This window comes from Psammomys obesus, unplaced genomic scaffold (assembly GCF_907164565.1).
Source record: "Psammomys obesus unplaced genomic scaffold, mPsaObe1.curated_primary_1811, whole genome shotgun sequence".
Lineage (NCBI taxonomy): Eukaryota > Metazoa > Chordata > Mammalia > Rodentia > Muridae > Psammomys > Psammomys obesus.
In genome coordinates this window covers 432,545-452,989 of record NW_026596088.1, presented here as the reverse complement: position 1 = coordinate 452,989, position 20,445 = coordinate 432,545, and the positions used below count along the sequence as shown (strand labels likewise).

The window sequence follows — 20,445 nt, the reverse complement described above, 5'->3', positions numbered from 1 at the left end:
GGCCAGCTTGGACTCTCCAGCTGCACTGTGGAGTCTTTGGTGTTTCTCCTAAAGCATCGCATCATTATTTCATTTGTGGTCTCTGGGTGCGATCAAAGGTTTGTTTTGGAATTCTGTTTGTTCTTGTTTTTTTTTGAGACAGGGTTTCTCTGGGTAGCCCTGGCTGTCCTGAAACTCAATCTGTAGACCAGGCTGTCCTCAAACTCAGAGATCCGCCTGCCTCTGCCTCCTGATTACTGAAATTAAAGAGGTACACCACAACTGTCCAGCACCTTAACCTTTCTAACTTTTTTTTTTTTTAGATATATTTATTATATATACAGTGCTCTGCCTGCTGTATGACAGCAGGCCAGGAGAGGGCACCAGATCTCATTATAGATGGTTGTGAGCCACCATGTGGTTGCTGGGACTTGAACTCAGGACCTCTGGAAGAACAGCCAGTGCTCTTACCCTCTGAGCCATCTCTCCAGCTCCCCCTTAACCTTTCTTGATGCCATCTGTTTCTTACCTTTAGCAAGGAAGAAGCTGTCAGACCAAGCTGTCAAAAGGGGAAATTGAATCTCGGAGGGCAACAGTGAAACATTGAAGATCACACCCAGGGCTGGAAGACAGGTATCCAAGAGCCACCCTACACCCCTCCTTGTAACCAGAGAATGAGGAGGGTCTGAGGGGAGACAAGCGGCAGTTTAGCAGAGAGGTAGCAGCTAGTATGCAAGCCCTTGCAGAGCTCATCTTTTGTTTTTCTTTTGGGCCCCTGGGACACGCGCAGACTGAAGACTTACATTTGGAGGCTGTTAGCATCACGAGACCTTGAAAGTCAGACCCCACAGCAGGCAGTTTTCTCCACATCGTCCTCAGGGCACCACAGCATGCAGACCGGGCCTCCTGAGAAACCCACCGAGCCTGCATTCCTTCTGTGGGTTGGTCAGGAGGCACATTATCCTCACTCCCTCATTCCCAATCCCAGGGAAGCTGCACTCTAAAGAGGAAAGGGTCAGGGCCCCACGCAAGGGATCACACGGCAGTTGGCAGTTTCCAGTCCTGAAGATCACCCTGATCTTCTGCAGTCACCTTAAGTAGAGACATGAGAGATCAAAGTCCAGAGACAAAATATGACTCTCCAAAAGTCCACAGCAACTCACTCAGAAACGCAGGCTTCTTAACTAGAACATATTAGAGATCTGACTGATCTGACTGCTGTTTCCCTTGCTGAACTTTTCTCTAAAGAAAACTAATACACATTTTTGGCTGTGCTGACACTGCTGAGCGTGCCGACACCTGCTTTGGGGGACTTCTCTACAACGGAAGCCCCACAAGTGCATGGGTCTGCTGGTCCCTGGTGTGTCACCAGCCCCTAAAACAGTATCTGTTCTGCAGTATGTGCCCAATAAATATGTCAAGTGAATGTATGTCCAGAGAGACAAGGCTGGGGAAATGGCACAGTGAAAAAAGCCTAAAGAACAGGAAGCCGCGGGCTTTAGTTTCAGATACACGAAAGGCTAACAATATTCGGAACAAATTTTCTGTGTGGGCCTATTATGTGACAGCCACTGAATTTGGTGCTGGGGATTCCGTTAAAGAAAAGCAAGTCATGCTCAGACGTCAGTTGTAAGGCAGAGCTGCGGAGGTAACAGTACATTTTTCTCAGTTTGAGCTGCTCTGAAATCATCTTGCCGCGCAGAAGGTAGCGAGCTCAGCGGGACTGCAGTGCTCAAGCAGGGCGTAGGCCGCCCACCTGTCAGAGGCTGTGCCAGAAGGACGCAGGGGAGGGGTGAAGCGCCACCTTGGCTGAGGTCACTTCCCACCCCCAGATTCTCTGCCTACAAAACCCTGCGGTTCTCTGACGCTGTAGACTCATTATTTTCTGACTTTCAAGGTCTCACGACGCTGAAAGCCCCAAATGTAAGTCTTCAGTTTGCCCACGCGCTAGGACCCAAAATTAAAGCAAAAGGTGAATTCTACAGGGTCTCCCCAGTACGTGGCTGAGAGTAGGCAGCGTACCCTTCCAACCCTCGTAGAAACAGCAGGGTCGCAGCTCAGACCCGGGTGTCGGGGACGTCGCGAGACTGAGGTCCGAGACGTCGGTGACAGCGCCAGAACACGTGACTGGCTGTCGGGCGCGCATCCCTCGGAACTGGGCCCGGGACTGTCACGTGACGGAGGGGTGTGCCATGGGGTGATGTGCGATCCGAGGATCTCAGACTGCGTGCAAATGACGCATTCCCAACCCTTCGGGCAACTAGATTTCAGTTCCAGAATGAGACGTTCCGGTAGAGGCGGGGAGGGGGGGGGGGGGCGGGCTCTCGATCCCAGGCGGCCTCGCTTCCGTTCTGCCGCAACTGCTTCCGACCTCCGCCTTTCCCCTCGGCGGGGAAGAGCCGGGACCTCGCGCGCATGCTCGGAGTCATCGCCCCGGAGGGGCGGGGCTGTGGCTTCGGGAGCAGGATGGGGGGAAGAGAAGGGAATTCCAACCTGTAGAACTTTAGGGGTCCTATGGTCGGGTTCTTCCCCGCGACCGTGGATGGTGACAGGGGCGGGGCCTTTGGCGGCTCCTGGGGGGTCTTGGGGTTCGCAGGGTGAGGGAGGGGGGTGTCAGGCGTGAGAGAGGTGCAGGACTTCCAAATTTAGAACCTTGAGGCCCTTTGGGTCCAGGCCCAGGGACGGGGCGCTCCGGCCACCATGCGCGACAGGACCCACGAGTTGAGGCAGGTGAGAAACTGGGGTGAGGAGAAGCTGGGGCTGGGCGGGCGCGCTGGGGTGAGGACTCCTGGCTTTGGGTCCGAGAGGGGTGGCTGATGGCCAGGAAGGAAAATCCCGGAAGCCAGTGCTTCCTGCGGGACGAGCACCGCAGCGAGCGGATAGTGCCAATGACTCCGGCCCTGGTAGGGGGATAACAGCTCCGACGACGAAGATGAGGTTCGAGTCGCGCTGGTGGTACAGCCAGGTGCCGCCCGGCTGGGGAGCCCGGACGATGAGTTCTTCCAGAAGGTAAGGGTCCGGAGGACCGAGGTGTTGGGCGGACTAGAGTGCCACTGATGTCTTCAGCCCCTCTTGGTGATCCTCCGTAGGTCCAGACAATTCGGCAGACCATGGCCAAACTGGAGAGTAAAGTCCGGGAGTTGGAGAAACAGCAGGTCACCATCCTGGCCACGCCCCTTCCTGAGGAGAGTAAGCGAAACCTCGGGCTCTAGCTCGCCAGCCCGGTGGATTATGGGGGATGTAGTTTTATTCAAGTGGTGGCCAGAGTGGGTTTGGTTTGGGCTTGTGGCAGAAGCTGTGGTTTGGAAGTGTTGGCTTTCTCATTTAGGCATGAAGCAGGGCCTGCAGAATCTGCGCGAGGAGATCAAACAGCTGGGGCGAGAGGTCCGAGCGCAGCTAAAAGGTGAATGAACTTGAAGCGCCTCAGTCACATCTTCCCCTCTGATTCAGCCCCGTTGCTGGTATATGTGGGTGGTGTGTTGGCCACATAGTCAAGTGATGTATCCAAGTCACGCGGCGGGCCTCGTTCAAGGATCTCTGTCCCGTGGCATCCAAGCCTTGGTACTTTGCGTAGCCCATGCTGGCCTCTCAGATCCCTTTATCATTATTTTAGATTTAAATTCGAAACTACTTGCTGCTATAGCTCTTGCAGCCCCGTGTGTATTCTTTGGGTAGACAGATGAGGGCTTCTTCACACTTGTGGAAACCCGCTGACGTAATACAGAAGAAAACTTCTCTCAGAAATTCAGAACTAGCCCCCCTCCTCCCTTTTATATCCCCACCTCCATCCTCACTTCTTGTCAACCCATGTAGACCAGGCTGGCCTTGAATTCACAGAGATTCATCTCTGCCTGCCTCTTGAGCGCTGAGATTAAAGACCTGCCCCAACCATGCCCAGCTGTTCATCTCATCCCCTTCTTCCTTCTTCCTCTTCCTAGTTCCTTCTTTTTTTCTCCTCCTCCTCCACTACTACTAAAATACTTCCCTGCTCATGGTCACTTTATAATAAAAATTCTATGAGGACAAGAACCTCCTTATTATGTAGCTGGAATGTAGATATGGCCCTGTGTTCTGGTTCCCAAACAATTCTTTAAAATTCACTTAACATTTTTATTATATATTTAAAGTTTTTTTTATTATTTGAGGAGAGGTGCTCAATACACAGATCAGGATAGCCTCAAACAGAGACCAACTGGCCTCCCAAGCAATTTTTATAAGTCTCAGGGAAAACCCTTCTTCTGTCATCCCTTGTCTTTCTCCCACAGCCATAGAGCCCCAGAAGGAAGAAGCTGATGAGAATTATAACTCAGTCAACACAAGAATGAAAAAAACCCAGGTGGGTTTCATTTTCCTAGAACTAGAACATTTTAAAGTGTTTGTTAGGTTATTAAATGGTGACCGTTCAGCCCTTGGAGACCATTGATTCTGGGGTCTGTCCTGATTTTCATAAGCATATGAAGGTGCTTATGCTCATAAGAGAGAATTTGGTGTAGGCAGAGAATCCAGGTTTTAACGTGTTCACTCCATTATAACATCCTGCCTCCTCCATTCAAAGGGAATTTGCTGTGTCAGACATGACTTGGGCCTGGCTGTGAGAAGCACACGTTCCCAAAACTGAGAATGGGAATTTGGACTGAATAGGGAACAAAGATATTTCTCATATAGGACTTGGTATGTAATTCCTCTGTCCAAGGGAAGAAGAGACAGAAATAAAGCAAGTGGAGCTGGAGACAGGGCTCAGTGGTTAAGAGCACTGGCTGCTCTTCCAGAGGACCTAGGTTCAATTCCCAGCACCCACATGGCAGCTCACGACTGTCTGTAGTTCCCGTTCCAGGGGACCCAGCACCCTCACACAGACATGAATGCAGGCAAAACGCCAGTGCACACAAAAAATTACAAAATACAAAAAGAAGAAAAAATGCAAGGACGTCCCTGTCCCCATAGATAGAATTCAAGAGGTGAAAGGGCTGGCAAGATGGACCGATGGGCAAAGGTGTCCACTTCCACGCCTTGGACCCTGACCCGGTCCAGGATCCACGTAGCAGGAGGAGAACTGACTCCTTCAGTTGTCCTCTGACTTCTACATGTGTTCTGTGGCACACATGCCCTCCCCCAGGGACACACACGAAGTAAACATATAAAAGGGTAACGTAGGGGCTAGAGAGACGGGTGCGCTCTCTCAGAGGAACTGAATTCAGTCGTTCCCAGCAGCCATGGCAGGTGGCTCATACCGTCTGTAACTCCAGCTCCAACCTCCTCCAACACCAGCACTACCTACATATGAACACATAATTAAAAGTAATAAAAATACTAAGAATCAAAATAAAAAATTAATACAGATATTTTAAATCTTCATATATTGTTTTAAAAAAAATGTTTTTAAAAGAAATGAGGGATTCTCCCTGGGGCAGCAGTGAAAAGGGAGCCATAAAAGGCGACATCTTAGGAAGGAAATTTGATGGGACTTGACCAGGCAAGTCCAGAACAGCCAAAACTACACAGAGAAACCATATCTGGAAAAAAAAGTGGGCTGGGGTGGGGTCGTAGGAGTGGGAGTTGAGGAGAGTAAGCTTATGTAAGGAATCAGGTAGGGACCATGGGAGCCGCACCCACAGGAGGGCGCCTGTGGTGGTGGCATGGTGACGCTGAGGTACGTGAGCACACGTGCAGTGTCAAGAGCAACGCTGACATGCGGTGAGCCTTCAGCAAGTACACACTTGCTGTCGGTGCCAGGCTTAAACATTCTATCTTCGAGACTTCACATTCTAGTGGGGCAAGGCAGTCACCAAATAAGTACATTATTTTACTTTAGTTTTTACTCTTTTGAGACAAGGTCTCACGAAATAGCTCTTACTGGCCTGGAGCTCATATCGATAAGGCTGCCCTCAGACTCGGATCTGCCTGCATCTGCCTCCCCAGTGCTGGGACTAAAGATATAGGCTGCTATACTCAAATGAGGTTAATTTATGATCTAGTAAGTATTAAGAGACAAAACAGCATAAAAAGAGGGAACGTGCTAGCAGAGGGAGGGAATGTAGCTTAAATGAGGGGGAGGAGGGAGCTGAGTGGTGGAGGACATGCTTCGCACACGTGAGGCCCTGGTTCCGACAGCCTGTGATAGCAGAAGCTTGTTTTGGTTTTTATTTTCTTCTTAAACGTGTGTGTGAGAAAATGGACGCAGGTGCACGCCGCAGTGGGAGTGGATCGTCCCCCAAAGGTGGGGTGTGTGTGCCTCTGCCTCCCATGTCACCGTGGGCATGCTGGGATCACAGAGCACACCACCCCATCTGGCTCTTAATGTGCTCTGGGATCACTGAATGCGGATTTTAGTACTTGTGCTAGTAGCATTTTTACAGGCTCAGCCACCTTGGCAGTCCCACCCTGCCCCAAATAAAGTTAAAAAATAAGTAAGGGCTGGGGTATCAGTCATGTTACATGCTTGTCTAGCATATGCAGGGCCTGGGCTACATTTCTACCACCTCACAATGCAGCTCCCTGTTGGTACACACCTGTGATGCTAGATGCTACATGGGTTACCCATGTAACCCAGCCTGGGCTACATGGGACCCAATCTCAAACCAAATAATAGTAATAGTAATTAATAAACAAGATCAAAATTTAAAAACTCAAAAATAGGTGAAGCCTGACATGGTGCACATCTGTAATCCCAGCACTTGGAAGGTAGAGACAGAATCAGGAGTTCAAGATCACCCTTGATGAGTTCAAGACCAGCATGAGCTGTAGGAGACTGTGTCTCAAATAAGTAAGGTGGGGCTAGAGAGATGGCTCAGCAGTTCAGAGCACCAGCGGCTCTTCCAGGGACCTGGGTTCAATTCTCAGCACCCTCGTGGTGGTTCACAGTCTTCTGTAGCTCCAGTTTCAGGGGTTGGACACCTTCTGGCTTCCACAGTCACCAGGCACATGGGCTGCACTGATGAGTGTGTAGGCAAAATACTCAGACACATAAAATAATCAATGATTGGAGACTGAAGCGTGCTTGTGGGAATGAGCATTTTAGGCAGAAGGAGCAGTGTGCAAGGACCGAGGGGAGCATGTCTTGCTGAGGGAGAAACCACTGGGGAGGAAAGAGAGGGAGGGAGATAGTAGGAGTGGTGAGGAGGAGGCAAAGTCATGGGTGTAATGAGGCCCCTGATAAGAGCTTTGGTTTCCTTCTGAGGAAGGAGGGAGTCTGCCAAGGCCGCAGGTGGGTATACCTCAGCACCTCATGGCAGTTCCTTTTGACGCCCAGCTAGGCTTTCTGTTCTTAGCATGGTGTCCTGTCCCAGCAATTCGTCGAGCTCATCAATGAGTGCAACTCAATGCAGTCCGAATACCGAGAGAAGAACGTGGAGCGCATCCGTAGGCAGCTGAAGATCAGTGAGTTGGGGTGCCTGGCCCTCAGGGTTTGGGAGCATGGATCAGCTCTGAACTGGCCTTTCCTGTTACAGCCAATGCTGGGATGGTGTCTGATGAGGAGCTGGAGCAGATGCTGGACAGTGGGCAGAGCGAAGTGTTTGTATCTAATGTGAGTGGTCACAGCCAGCCTCCCCTGTGGGCCTTCTGTCTCTGAGTTCTGGTTTCTTTGTATAGAAGGCAGAGCAAGGCCCAGTCAGGAACGAGTTAGAATATGCTAGGATCCCATTTAGAGAAGCTCGGCAGAAACTGTGGATTGGCTCCTGGTCCTCCTGTGATGTCTTCTCCAATTCCTGTCTGCCTCCCAGATACTGAAGGACACACAGGTTACGCGACAGGCCCTGAACGAGATCTCGGCACGCCACAGTGAGATCCAGCAGCTGGAGCGCAGTATCCGTGAGCTCCACGAGATCTTCACTTTTCTAGCAACGGAGGTAGAGATGCAGGTGGGTGCCTGGAAGCCCTGTGCGGCCTGCAGTCCTAGCTGTGGTTTAGAGTTACGCTCCGCCCTAAAGACACTCTCCTGGGCTTTGTGCTCTACCAAGCACAGGCATGCTCCCAGGTGGCCCCCACTTTCATCCTGAGCCAAATTCTGCCCACCTCCACAGCTACCTTGATAGCATCCCACCTGTCCCTCCAGCGTGCCACTTACTCTGATCATGGCTTCTCTTCCTATAACAGAAGCCCCCCGCTCCCCATGCTATTAGAGGTTTTTTGGAGAGCCGTCCCTAAGGGACCAACCTCCTAGTCTCTCATAGGTTGGAATGGCGCTTTCAGGCTTGGCCGGAGAGGTCAGGGAGCTTCCAGCCCTGTCCTGACCTCCTGAGCTGAACTCCACAGTGCTACAGCCATTCTCTTCTGCAGCTGGTAGTCATGGGGGAAGGTCTCTCATCCAGTGGGAGTGTCAGGACCAACACTTGTAGTGCCAGGAGGAGGCAGGAAGAGGATGGAGACAGGCCCAGAAGAATGGGTGAATTCAGACCAGAGTTTACCATCTGTGGAAAAGGTGCTAGCCATACAATACAAGGCCGTGGCTTCAGGCCTCCGCTGCAAGTGAAAGTTATATAGGACAAAGGAACAGAGAGAAGGGACATCATGGCAGCGGTAGGACCTGGAAGCCATACTTACCTGAACATTTGTCAGTTCTGGTCCTGCCTTATCTTTGTTAGTGTAGCTTTTTCTCTGCCAAGAATATCTTGGTCAGCAGCCAGGGCTACACAGAGAAACCCTGTCTTGAAAAATCCCCACAGGCCTTTAGTCCCAGCACTGGGGAGGCAGATTGCTATGATTTTGAGGCCAGCCTGGTCTACAAAGTGAGTCCAGGACAGCCAGGGACTACATAGAGAAACTCTGTCTCGAAGGCAAAAAAAAAAAAAAGAAAATCCCCCAAAAAGAATGCCTTGGAAGCTGGGCGGTAGTGGTGTTAGTGGTGTATGCTTTTAATCCCAGCATTCAGGTAGGCAGAGGCAGATGGATCTCTGTGCATTGAAGGCCAGCTTGATCTACAGAGAGAGTACCATGACAGCTAAGGCTATACAGAGAAACCTGTCTTAGAAAAACAAACAAGCAAACAAGAAAAAATATCTTGGTTATTTTAGCCTGTGCTGGGCAGTGTAACTGATCCCTGCCTCCAGGCCGGTTATCTCTCCGGTCTCTGAACTGTCCATTTGTCCTCTGAACAGGGGGAGATGATCAACCGTATTGAGAAGAATATCCTGAGCTCAGCAGACTATGTGGAGCGTGGGCAGGAGCATGTCAAGATAGCCCTAGAGAACCAGAAGAAGGCGAGAAAGGTAAGCCTCAGCTCATGTCCCAGCCTTTGGCACTCCACAATGACTTTTCATGACCCTTCCTCTCCCACAGAAAAAAGTCATGATTGCCATCTGTGTTTCTATCACTGTTCTCATCTTGGCTGTCATCATTGGCATCTCCATTACCGTTGGATAATGTCACATGTTCTTGGTGAGATTTGGTGGGCCTGCCCCATCCCTGGCAACAGCCTTCCTGCCTCCTGTCAGAACCATTTCTTTCTCCTTCCTTTGCAGGTACTGGGAGAACCAGAGACCCAGCGGGTGTGGACACGGGGCGGGCGACCCTCACATTGGCCCTGTGCAAAAGGGCAAATGGCTTTCTGGGATTGGCAGCTGCTCATTCATGGAGTCCTTCCCTTTAGGCCACAGTACTTGGGAGAAAGTTTGCAATGCCCTGTTTGTCTGGGACATGTTGTTTTGTAAAAAAAAAAAAAAATTTAAAAAAAAAAAAAGAAAGAAAGAAAACAAACAAACAAAAAAAGAAGCTTGGAGCCAGCTGTGCCTTTGTGTTCCTGGAAAGGCTGACCCAGGCCTTCAAGTCTCCATTCTCCTTTCCCCCTGGCCATTGCTGCCACCAGGCCCAGTCGATCAGACTTCTCTAGAAGAGCATCCACAGCAGGCTAGCTCTACCCACAGGGTGGGTGAGGTGGGCCAGGGAGGGGTACAGCAAGGACTGCATATGCCTGAAGTGCTAAGCTGCAGAGCCCAGAGCTGCAGTGTGGGTGAGGTATATGTGTGAGAGATGCCAGGACATTCCTGAGGCCAAGAGGAACAGACATCTTGAGAATCACATAAACAGACAGGAAGAGCAGCTCTCGGTGGGGACAGTGTTTATGTGGGATGTAGTGGGGACATGTGGCAGAAGAAGTTGCCCAGCAGAGGGATCAGCAGGCCAGCTCCTGGGACCAAATATGGGTACTGCCTTTTGTAAGAGGCGCTCTTAGAGACCCATCACCGCACAGTGGCTGCCTGGCTTATGGGGAGGGATTATCCAGTAGAAACAGGCAGAGGAGCTGGAGTCTGCTTTTTTGTTTCTGTTTTTTAAGATTTATTTATTATATATACAGTATTCTGTCTGCACGCCAGAAGAGGGCACTAGATCTCATTGTAGATGGTTGGGAGCCAACGTGGTTGCTGGGAATTGAACTCAGGACCTCTGGAAGAGCAACTCTTAACCTCTGAGCCATCTCTCCAGCCCCTGAAGCCTGTTTTTGTTTGTTTGTTTTGTTTTTATAAGGCATGTGAGCTACAGGCCCTGATTCTATTTCAAGGCTAGCCTGGTCTGCATAGCATATTCCAGGCTATTCAGGGCTACACAGAAAGGCTGTTTCAGGGGCAGGGGAAAGAAATGAGTGTGTAGCCTGGCATGGTGAGGCACACATGCAGGCAGAGGTCAACTTTGGGGCATAGGTTCTCCTCTTCCATTGTGGGTTCCACGGTCAAACTCAGGCTGTCTGGACGTAGCTTTTTCTGAGGACACCTGGTTCACAACTAAGCTACTCCTGGCCCGGGTTTGGTTAGATTGAACAGTCCGTGGCTTCAGTCTCCGAGGTGTTCATTCCACCCTGCTTTCATCCCATGAGACTGTTCAGGCACCTCTCGCCATAACTGTGCTGAGTGCTGAAAGAGCTAGCTGTGACAGGCTAGTTAGTACACTACCTGACCATTTCAGGAGGGATAGGAGGATTGGCTAAGTGGACCCCTGCCTGCCTTCAACTGGCTGGCAGAGTATTGTTCTCAGATTGTACATCTCTTGCTATCTCTATGTGGGATGTACCTTGTTGTGGGGTTTTTGGGGTCATTTTTGTTGTTTTTTGTTGTCTTTTGAAGACAGGGTTTCTCTGTGTAGCCTTGGCTGTCCTGGACTTGCTTTGTAGACCAGGTTGGCCCCAAACTCAGAGTGATTGCCTGCCTCTGCCTCCCTGAGTATTGGGATAAAAGGTGTGCACCACCACACCCAGCTGTGGGATGTACTTTGATCTCAACTGGGAAACAACTAGTCAGAGAGCATAGGTTTTTCCTCCCCTCAACGTAAAGCAGCTTAATTTAGGAATCAGGTATGTGCTGGGCATCACGTGGAGTCCCCAGACATACCCAAAAGCAGCAGAACTGTGGTGGCACACGCCTTTCATCCCAGCAGAGCCCTTGGGAGGCAGAGACAGGCATATCTCTATAAATTCAAGGCCAGTCTGGTTCCAGGACAGCTCCAAGACTACACAGAGAAACCCTGTTTTGGAAAAGAAAAGAAAAGAAAAGAAAAACAGACAACGTAATGGTAATGACAGATGGTGGTAGGACAAGCCTTTAGTCCCAGCACTCAAGGGAGGTAGAGGCAGGAGGATGTCTGAGTTCAAGGCCAGCCTCGTCTACAGAGTGCTAGGACAGTCAGGGCTCCACAGAGAAACTGTTGACAGAGACAGAGAAACTTCTGCAAAGGTGAGAGCCTTCATTCCCTGGAATGGACGGGTGCTAACTAGATGGCTAAGCTGGATACATACATTCTGCTTTCCTGGATGGGGCAGCTGGGACCAGGGGGAGCTTGCCTGAGCACCACATGTGTTTGGCTCTGGGGACTCTGGGTTTCCCAGTTTTCCATCTCTTTTCTCATCTCCAGCAGACTCCTGGCTGTTGGCCACCTTTGTCCACTTTCTCATGCTGCCTTCAAAGTGAAACAAGATCAGGGCCCCACCTGCTCTGATACAGATGCTGGACACCGGCAGATTGATGTTCAGCATCTGTGCAGCTGCGTGTCTGTCATTCCCTTTTATTTTTAATTGCATTTCTTTGTGTGCGCATGTGTGGAGGTTAAGAGTACCATTCAAAAGAGTGTAGTTTTCTCCTTCCATGGTGTGAGGCTGTAGCTGACCTTTGCTACTTTGTGGGTTCTTTTTTACTACCCTCTATTTCTCCAGTTTCACCTCCTCACACTGGATAGGAAAGAGGAATTCGGAAAGTTCCTCAGTCTAAATTATCCTTTTGTTTCTTCTTTGACCATGACTACTAAAAAACTGCAACCAACCTCTCTGAACAAGTAACAGCTGTTACACACACACACACACACACACACACACACACACTCACACCTTTCGGGGCTCTAGCATTTATATACCCTCCAAAAAGTTCCCAGACTGTCACACAGTCACAGAAACTATCTGCAGGTGACAAGATCATAGTCAGCTGCTGCAGACAGTCCAAAGCAGCCCCATATCCCCATACTTGAGACTAAACTGAATGCACATTCTTATATCTGTGTTTTTAAGAAACCAAAATTCCCAAATGGTCACTGGAGGATTGATTCAGAGGTTAAGAGCACTGGCTATTATTCCGAAAGTCCTGAGTTCAAGTCCTAGCAACCAACCGCATGGTGGCTCACAACCCGATGCCCTCTTCTGGCATCTGGGCAGAACACTGTATAAATAAATACATCTTTTAAAAATATATTTGAGTCATCAAGCTGGGAGGCAAGCACCTCCATCCACTGAGCCATCGCTTACTGTCAGGTATGGCAGTATGTTCCTGTAATCCCAGGAGTCAGGAGGATCATTAAGAGTTATAATATATAGCGGGGGGGGGGGGGGTGGCTTCAAGACTGTCTTATCAGTAAACAAAAGGAGAGGTAGTGAGGTGTGGCCGATCATATCTGGAGGCTGGAGGATCAGGTGAAGGTCCTGCTCGGTTTGAGGCTGGGAAACATGAAACACTGTCTGTGGAGCCGGGAGCGTGGGGAGATACAGCTGAGAAGGGCTTTAAGCCTCACGTTCAGGGACTGGGCAGATGACTTGCCATGTAAACCTGAGTGAAGACTGGAGATCAGATCCTCAGAACTGAGCATGTGGTGGTGGACCTGTGTCAGCCCCAGTGGGCCTCTCGTCAGATGGAGCTGGGGACAGGAGAATCCGAAAGAGCCCGAGGGCCAGCTAGCCTGGTAACATAAGACCTTGTCTCAGACCAGGTAGAAGGGATTCATCCTCTGACCTCCACATTGACTCATTCTTATATGAGCAGGCACACACCACAACACAAACTATTAACACTCATCTTTGTGACAAAGCCCCATCAAGCGTATAATTTGTGCCTTTTGCAAAAAGTCTTTGCAGTGATTCCCACCAAAACTGGTCAGTCAGTCAGGATGACTCAGGGAGAAGGAGGATTACCAGTCAGTTTCTCCCAGGATGTCAGTAGACTTTGGATGCCTACAGTCAACGGCCAGAGAGCAAGCATTTCTGTAAAGAATTATGGGTGTCACTGTTGTCCCACCAAACTGATGAGAATCTAGTAGGTAAGAAGCTACCGTTTCCTGTGTGCTTGAAATCTTAGCACTCAGGAGACCGAGACAGAGGATTGCCATGAGGTCACAGACTAAGGCCTAAAGTCTAAGTTAGTAGGAAGTTGTTCGGTCGAGTCAGAAGATCCAGGTGTGAGCTTGCTGTTTTTATGTTGTTCCTTCTCCTGGACCACTCTCAAGATGCCCTCTGCCACTTCCACAGTCCCACACTTGTAAGGGAACAGTCTGCCCTTCCCCTCAGTTGCTGCTCAAGCTGCAGAGGTGATTATTGCTCTCCTCTTTAGAATATAAACTACAGCACCAGAAACAGCTACACATATTGCTGAGAAAGAGCATTTTTATAACCCAGGGTTACTTTAAACTCTTAGCAGTCTTCATACCTCGGCCTCCAGGAAGAGCTGGGATTACAGTTGTAATTGGTTTTTGGTTTGAGACTGGACGTATACCAGGCTGTCCTTGAACTCCCAATGCTCCTGAGTCAGCCTCCTGAGTACTGAAATTACCCAGAAGTACTACCATGCCCAGCTCAGGCTGTTTGTTGCTTTTTGTTCTGTTTCTCTGAACTGAGGGCAGAATTAATACTGGCCAACTAGTGGCCACTGCAAATTATAGCCAACAAAAATATTAACCCCTCTAAGGCTGTCTTTGTTTCTCTGTGTGTGTTTCTTGAGACTGGGTCTCACTCTGTATAAAGCTCAGGCTAGTTTTAGAATTTGAATCCTACTGTATGTGCATGAGTGCTTTGCCTCCGTGGATGGATGTACACCACCGCCGTGGAGATCAGAAGGGCTGTGGCTGCCCTAAGATGAGCTACTGTGAGTCAGCATGTGGGTGCTAGGAGCCAAATGTAGGTCTTCTGCAGGTGCTCTTAACCACTGAGTCATTGCTCTAGCTCCAGCCCAGGGTAGTCTTGAACTCACCGTGTAGCCAGGTTGACCTCAAGCTTAGCCTAGTTCTCTTGGCTTAGCCTCCTTGGTGCCAGGACTGCAAGCATGTATTTCATGCCCACCCAATTTTCTGTTCCTGAGGTGACAAGTTGTCACACTGAGAGCCTCACAGCCCACATTTATTCCTTCACAATTCTGGAGGTGAGAAGTCCAAAGTGGGTGTCACTCAGCGAGCCAAGTGTGTGTGGCCCTGCCTCCTCCTGGAGGCCCAGACGCAGAGCCTGGTCCCTTCTCAGGTCCTAACAGTCTGTCACCACCACAGAAGCAGTAACTTCTGTGTCCCTCGTAAAGATGCCTTTGTGGGGTCAGGTAGTGGTGGCGACCGCCTGTAATCCCAGCACTAGGAGGCAGACACAGGTGGATCTCTGAAGTCACAGCCAGCCTGGTCTACAGAGTGAGTTCTACAGAGTGAGTTCCACGACAGGTCCACACAGGGAAATTCGGTCTCAAACAAACAAACAAACAAACAAATGTGTTTGCATAGGACCTACCCAGACGTCAAGCTGTATCTCCAGCCTGTCTTTAGCTGCACAGGTCCACAGATGACAATTGTGCTATAGGTCAGACTCGCCTCAACTGGGTCTGTAAATTATTACCATCGTCCAAGGCTTTTGCCATATAAATTAATGTTAGCAAAGTGATTGGGATATGAATATGGGGTGGGGTGTCTGCCATACTATCCCGAATTTAACTCAATTTAGTTATTTATTCACAAAATACTTATTGAGTAGGATTTATGTTCAAGACATTAGCCTGGGCAAGAGAAATAGAAATAGGCGTGAGGTCTCTGCTTTTATACACGGTATCTGTTAGTGGGGAAGCCAAGTGAATAAACTGTTAAGATATTCTAAAACTGTAACAGGCATTGTGAAGACAAGGATGGCAGAAAGCCCTTTTTTGAGGGGAGGTATCTAAGGAAAAAAGATCGAGAGTTTTATTCCTGGGCTGTGTATCAGGACTGCCTCAAAAAGAAAAAGGCCGGCACATCTGAAGTCCCAGCTCATGGAAGGCAGAGGCAGGCAGCTCTGAGTCTGATGCTAGCCTGGTCTACATAGCAGCTTCCAGGCTAGTCAGGACTACATAATGAGACCCTTATTTACGTAAAAAAAAAAAAAAAAAAAAGGAAAAAAAAAAGGTAAATAAGCCAGGTGGCTGTGGTTCACACCTTTAATTCCAGCACTTGGGAGGCAGAGGTCAGCCTGGTCTATAGATTGAGTTCCAGGATAGCCAAGACTACACAGAGAAGCCTTGTCTCAAAAAACAGAACAAAAACACCAAACACCAAACCAAATAAACAAACAAAGGCGATACAATAAAACCGGCAGGATGCTGGAGATAGCCGTCCCAAGTAGGGCCTCACGAGAACCGGTTTAGGAAGAATGACTAACGCCAAGGTTGGTACGGAGACCTGGAGGCAAAACAAAGCCACCGAGGATTATTTTTAGCTTGGAAACTAAGAAAATCTGCCGACGTGGAGTTTTGTTTTTTTATTTGTGTTTTGAGAGTGTCTTACTTTGTAGCCCCAGCTGACCTGACACTCCCTGTGTACACCAGGCTGGCCTGGAATTCAGAGATCTGCTACTTACCACAGCCCCCAAGTGCTGGGATTAAAGTCAGGTGCCCCCGCAGCATCTAACACCTAGGGGGATCTTTAGCGTTATTTTTAAGGTTTGCCGATTTTTATTGATTCATGTGTATGTATGCTGAACCCAGGAAGGCCAGCGGCATTAAATCCCCTGAATCTGCAATTATAAGCAGCTGTAGGCCACCCGATATGGGTGCTGGGAGCCGGATCCAGATCCTCTGCAAGTGAGCACTCTTAAATCTCTCCAGCCCTCCAAGTGGGTCTGTACATTTTGCTTTCCATGGGTAGTTTCACCCTCCGTTGGTCCAGGTGCCTGTAGTTACGAGGCTGTGTAGGTGGGGCGCAGTGCTGGGAATGAAGCCAGGCCCTCACCCATGCAGGGGAAGCACTCTTCCGCTGAGCCCTTTCGTTGTACATGTCCACAGCTGGGGACCTGTGCTGTAGGTGGACTTTACCCACAGTTCGACTGGCATCTGATTTTGATGATTGATAAAATCTGGGACTTTAGAATAGGAGACGTTTTGGGGCTTTGACAGGGTTAGAATTTTGGGAAATGTCTTTTTGCGGATGGGACAATCTTTGAGAGCCAGAAGAGACGAGCTAGGTGAAATAACGGCCCCTGAAGAGTCCACTCCCTAATAACTATGGATATATTCCTTTATGTGGCGAAAGGTACTTGGCTAGGTTTGTTTGTGTTGTTTCAGTACTGGGGCTTGAACTCAGGACCTTGCAAATGCCAGGAAAATGCCATCACTGAGTTAAACACACAGTGACTGACCGAATGGTTGACTGAATGAATGACTAGGCCCCACTGCATATGCCGGGCTGGATTTTGACTTGTGGTCCCCCTGCCTCTACATCCTGAGCAGCTGTGCTTCCTACAGGTGTCTATCATCACATTTAGTTGGCAAAACTGTGTAGGCGTGATTAAGAGTTACTAACTAAAGTTAAAATCAGCTTATGCAGATGAGCCAACATAATCAAACAAATAACAGAACTCTCCCCATCAAGCAACAGAAGACTAAGGGAGAAAGGAGAGTCAGAGGCTGGGGACGGTCATTCGCAGTTGTAATGCGAGCACTCAGCAGGCTGGGGCAGAAACATTTCAAGTCTGAGAATCAGCCTGGGCCCTGCAGCAAGACCCTATCTCAGAAAACCAGCAAACAAGCCCAAAGAAGGGTTAGGGAGTGGGTCAGTTGGTAGTAGCATTTGCTGAAGAAGGAACTGAGTTTGAATCTTAGCCTGTCTTAAAAAAAATAAGGAGGTAGGTCTGTGTGTGGTGGCTCACACCTTTGATCCCGGCACTTAGGAGGCAGAAGCAGACAGATCTGAGATTGAGGCTATCCTGATCTACGTAAAAAAATCTCAGCTAGCCAAGGCTATATAATGAGAACTTATCTCACACAAAACAAAAAAACACAAACCCAACAGCAAATACAAAACGAAACCCAACAAACTAATAAGGCACAGAACTGGCTGAGGCGAACACCTGACGGTGCCTTCCACACACATTGGGCACCTGATAAGGTCACTGTGACCGGAGTCTGCTTGATGTCTGTAGGTGGGAGATGGAGACAACAGAGAGCTCTAAAGAAGGCTGACCCCAGGACAGAGGGACTTCTGACAGCAGTCCAGAACTGACCGGTCTCCACAGCTCCTCAGCGGAGTTCAGAATGCTGTTGCTTCCTCTGCTTCAGCCTTAGCCCCAGCCTGTCTCCCCGACTCCCAGGGGCGACCATCTCCTTTCTGTGCTGGCCCTGAAACTGCTGCCTCAGTCTTCCAAACGCTGAGGTCACAGGGGTGCACACACCCGGCCCTTTTCATCTCTTCCCTTTCCTCCCGCTTTCCCTCCACTTCCTTTCCTGGGACCGAGGCCAGGATGAGCCTGTTTATTGAGGGGGCATGATGACGACGTCCAATCATGGAGAGCTGATCCCAGCTATTGTCTTAGCACCGGAGCCTATAAATCTGCATTCGCCAGCTGGAGAACACCTGGCAGGAAATGGAGTTAAGGGATATTAGAGAAGACTAGGGAGGGACAGAGAGCAAGGCGTCTAGGCATTACTGCAGGTATGGCGCGTGCCATCAATCCCAGCACTCAGGAGGCAGAAGCACGTGGACCTTGTGAGTTCAAGGTCAGCCTGGTCTACAGAATGAGTTCCAGGACAGCTACACTGAGAAACCCTGTCTTGAAAAAAACAAAAACAAACAAACAAAAACAAAAAATCAAAAGAAAGAAAAAGTTAACAAACATTTGAGACTTGAGATTTAGCTTAGTTCATAGGCTGCTTGTGTAAGCGTGTGCAAAGGCCTGTGTTTCATCCCAAGCACCAAAGAAACCAGGGTGCTGGTTACAGGCCTGTAATTCTAACACTCAGAAGGTGGAGGCCAGACGATTAGAACTTGGTACACATCCTTGACTGTGTACCAAATTCCAAGTCAACCTTGATCCCATGAAACCTTTGTTTGTTTGGTTTTTGAGACAGGGTTTTTCTGTGTAGCCTTGGCTGTTCTGAAACTCACTTTGTAGACCAGGCTGGCCTCCAACTCACAGAAATCCACCTGCCTCTGCCTCTGAGTGCTGGCATTACAGGCATGTGCCACCACACAGGGCTCCCATGAAACCGTTAAAAGTCTAGCTCAATGGGAGTGAAAGGGAACTTCCCTATTGTATCACAAGACTGTATTTGTCACTAACAAAGAACAATTCAAAAGTGAAATAATCAAAACAATTGATTCTCTTAGGCCTGGCACAGCGGCTGGCCTGTAATTCCAACACTTGGGAAACAGAAGGTTAGGAAGTTCCAAGGCTAACCATGGCTACACAGTGAGTTTGAGGCCAGCTGAGACTCTATGAGACCCTGTCTCAAAACAAACTAAATGTCACAGATAAAAAAACGAGAACAATTCATTTGTAATAGCAACAAAAACAATAACTTGATATAAACTTAACAACATAAGATTTATAGGTAAACCAGGTATGGTGGCACATACCTTTAATCCCAGGACTCAGAGCAGAAGGATCTCTGTGAGGCCAGCCTGCTCTACAGTTAAGAGTTCCAAGACAGTCGGGGCTACACAGAGAAACCCTGTCTTGAAACAAACAAACAAATATATTTATAGATAAAATTAAAAAAATACAGTTGAAAGGAATTAAAAATCTAAGGTGGGGCTGGAAAGGTGGCTCAGTGGCTAAGAAATACTCTTCAGAGGACATGGCCTTCACTTCATTCCCAACGCCTGCATGGCAGCTCACACTGGCCTCTCAACTTCAGTTCCAGGGAAACAGGAAACTTCCTGTTTCCAGCATTCCATGCACATGGTACAGAGACGGACGTCCCAGCCAAACCCATGCATGCACAATAACAAGAAATCTTGTGTATGTTTGCTTGTTTGTTGAGACAGGGTTTCTCTGTGTAGCCCAGGCTGCCTGCCTCTGCCTCTGCCGGGGTTAAAGGTAGTCACTACCACTGCCCAGCTTAAAAATAAATCTTTAAAAAGTAAAATATCTGATTAAATTTAAAACATCCCATGCTCCCAGGTCAGAGATTTGATAAATATCCCACACGTGAATGAACTGATTCGGTACAACTACCAAAACCTAAACTTGCTTTTTGTTTCTTGATAGCAAAATCTGGCAATCTGATCTAAAAATTCAAAGTTAGGTGTGATGACATACATCTGTAATTCCAGCACTCAGGAGGCTGAGGCAGGAGAATGGACTGTTTGAGGCCAGCAAGGGCTACATCGTGAATTGAGGGCCAACATGCAGCTCTCAAATCCAGTCTCAAAAATTACAAAATGAGCCAGGCGGTGGGGGCACACACTTTTGACTTCAAAACTCAGTCAAATCTCTGCGAGTTCGAGGCCAGCCTGGTCCACAGAGCGAGTTCCAGGACAGCTTTGGCGACACAGGAGAAATCCTGTCTCAAAAAGCCAAAAAAAACAAAACCCAACAAAACTACAAAATAAAATCAAAATGTAACTGTAAGAACAGGGGAAAAAAAAATCTTGAAATAAAACAAGTTGGGAGAGAAGAAATAACCAAGCTGGGAAACTCATAGGCTCTGAAGTTTTACAAAACTGTACTAACCGGGGGCTGGAGAATGGCTCGGTTGCTTGTCACCTGTTACCCTTGTGGAGGTTTGGGATTCAGTTCCCAGCACCCACATGGTTTACAACTATCTATCACTTCTAGGGGCTCCAATACTATCTTCTGAGTGCACAGACATACATGCGGTCAAAGTACACAGAGATAAACGCCATCTTTAAAAAAAACCCGTAATAATCTAGATATTGTGGCCCCGGCATAATGACAGACATGAAGCCGAAGGTGTGATTTAAATGTAGAGCTTTGCCTAACATGTGCCAGGTCTTGGGTTTGAGCCCCAGCGAGAAACAAAACAAAACCCCTTATATTTACAG

At 48.8% G+C, this 20,445-nt stretch overlaps 1 protein-coding gene across 2 annotated transcripts; it reads left to right on the top strand.

Moving 5' to 3' along the window:
* Positions 1-536: 536 nt before the first annotated feature.
* Positions 537-9,671, top strand: Stx4 (syntaxin 4). Of its 2 annotated transcripts, XM_055627605.1 has the most exons (11): positions 537-612; positions 2,019-2,709; positions 2,887-2,988; positions 3,069-3,168; positions 3,308-3,382; positions 4,245-4,315; positions 7,248-7,356; positions 7,428-7,504; positions 7,701-7,838; positions 9,075-9,185; positions 9,438-9,671. In XM_055627605.1, the coding sequence occupies exons 2-11, from the start codon at positions 2,680-2,682 to the stop codon at positions 9,624-9,626; spliced, it is 1,002 nt and encodes a 333-aa protein (XP_055483580.1). In that variant the 5' UTR covers positions 537-612; positions 2,019-2,679; the 3' UTR covers positions 9,627-9,671. The 2 variants fall into 2 exon arrangements, with proteins under 2 accessions (XP_055483580.1, XP_055483581.1); XM_055627606.1 differs by lacking the exons at positions 537-612; positions 9,438-9,671 and adding an exon at positions 9,256-9,354 and having other exon boundaries at positions 1,259-2,709.
* Positions 9,672-20,445: the final 10,774 nt, after the last annotated feature.

Excerpts from the sequence above, each read along its gene's own strand:
- Stx4 (XM_055627605.1), top strand. The coding sequence starts at position 2,680 with ATGCGCGACAGGACCCACGAGTTGAGGCAG. Across the intron at positions 2,989-3,068 it reads ACGATGAGTTCTTCCAGAAG|GTCCAGACAATTCGGCAGAC; the intron begins GTAAGGGTCCGG and ends GATCCTCCGTAG. Across the intron at positions 7,357-7,427 it reads CCGTAGGCAGCTGAAGATCA|CCAATGCTGGGATGGTGTCT; the intron begins GTGAGTTGGGGT and ends TTCCTGTTACAG.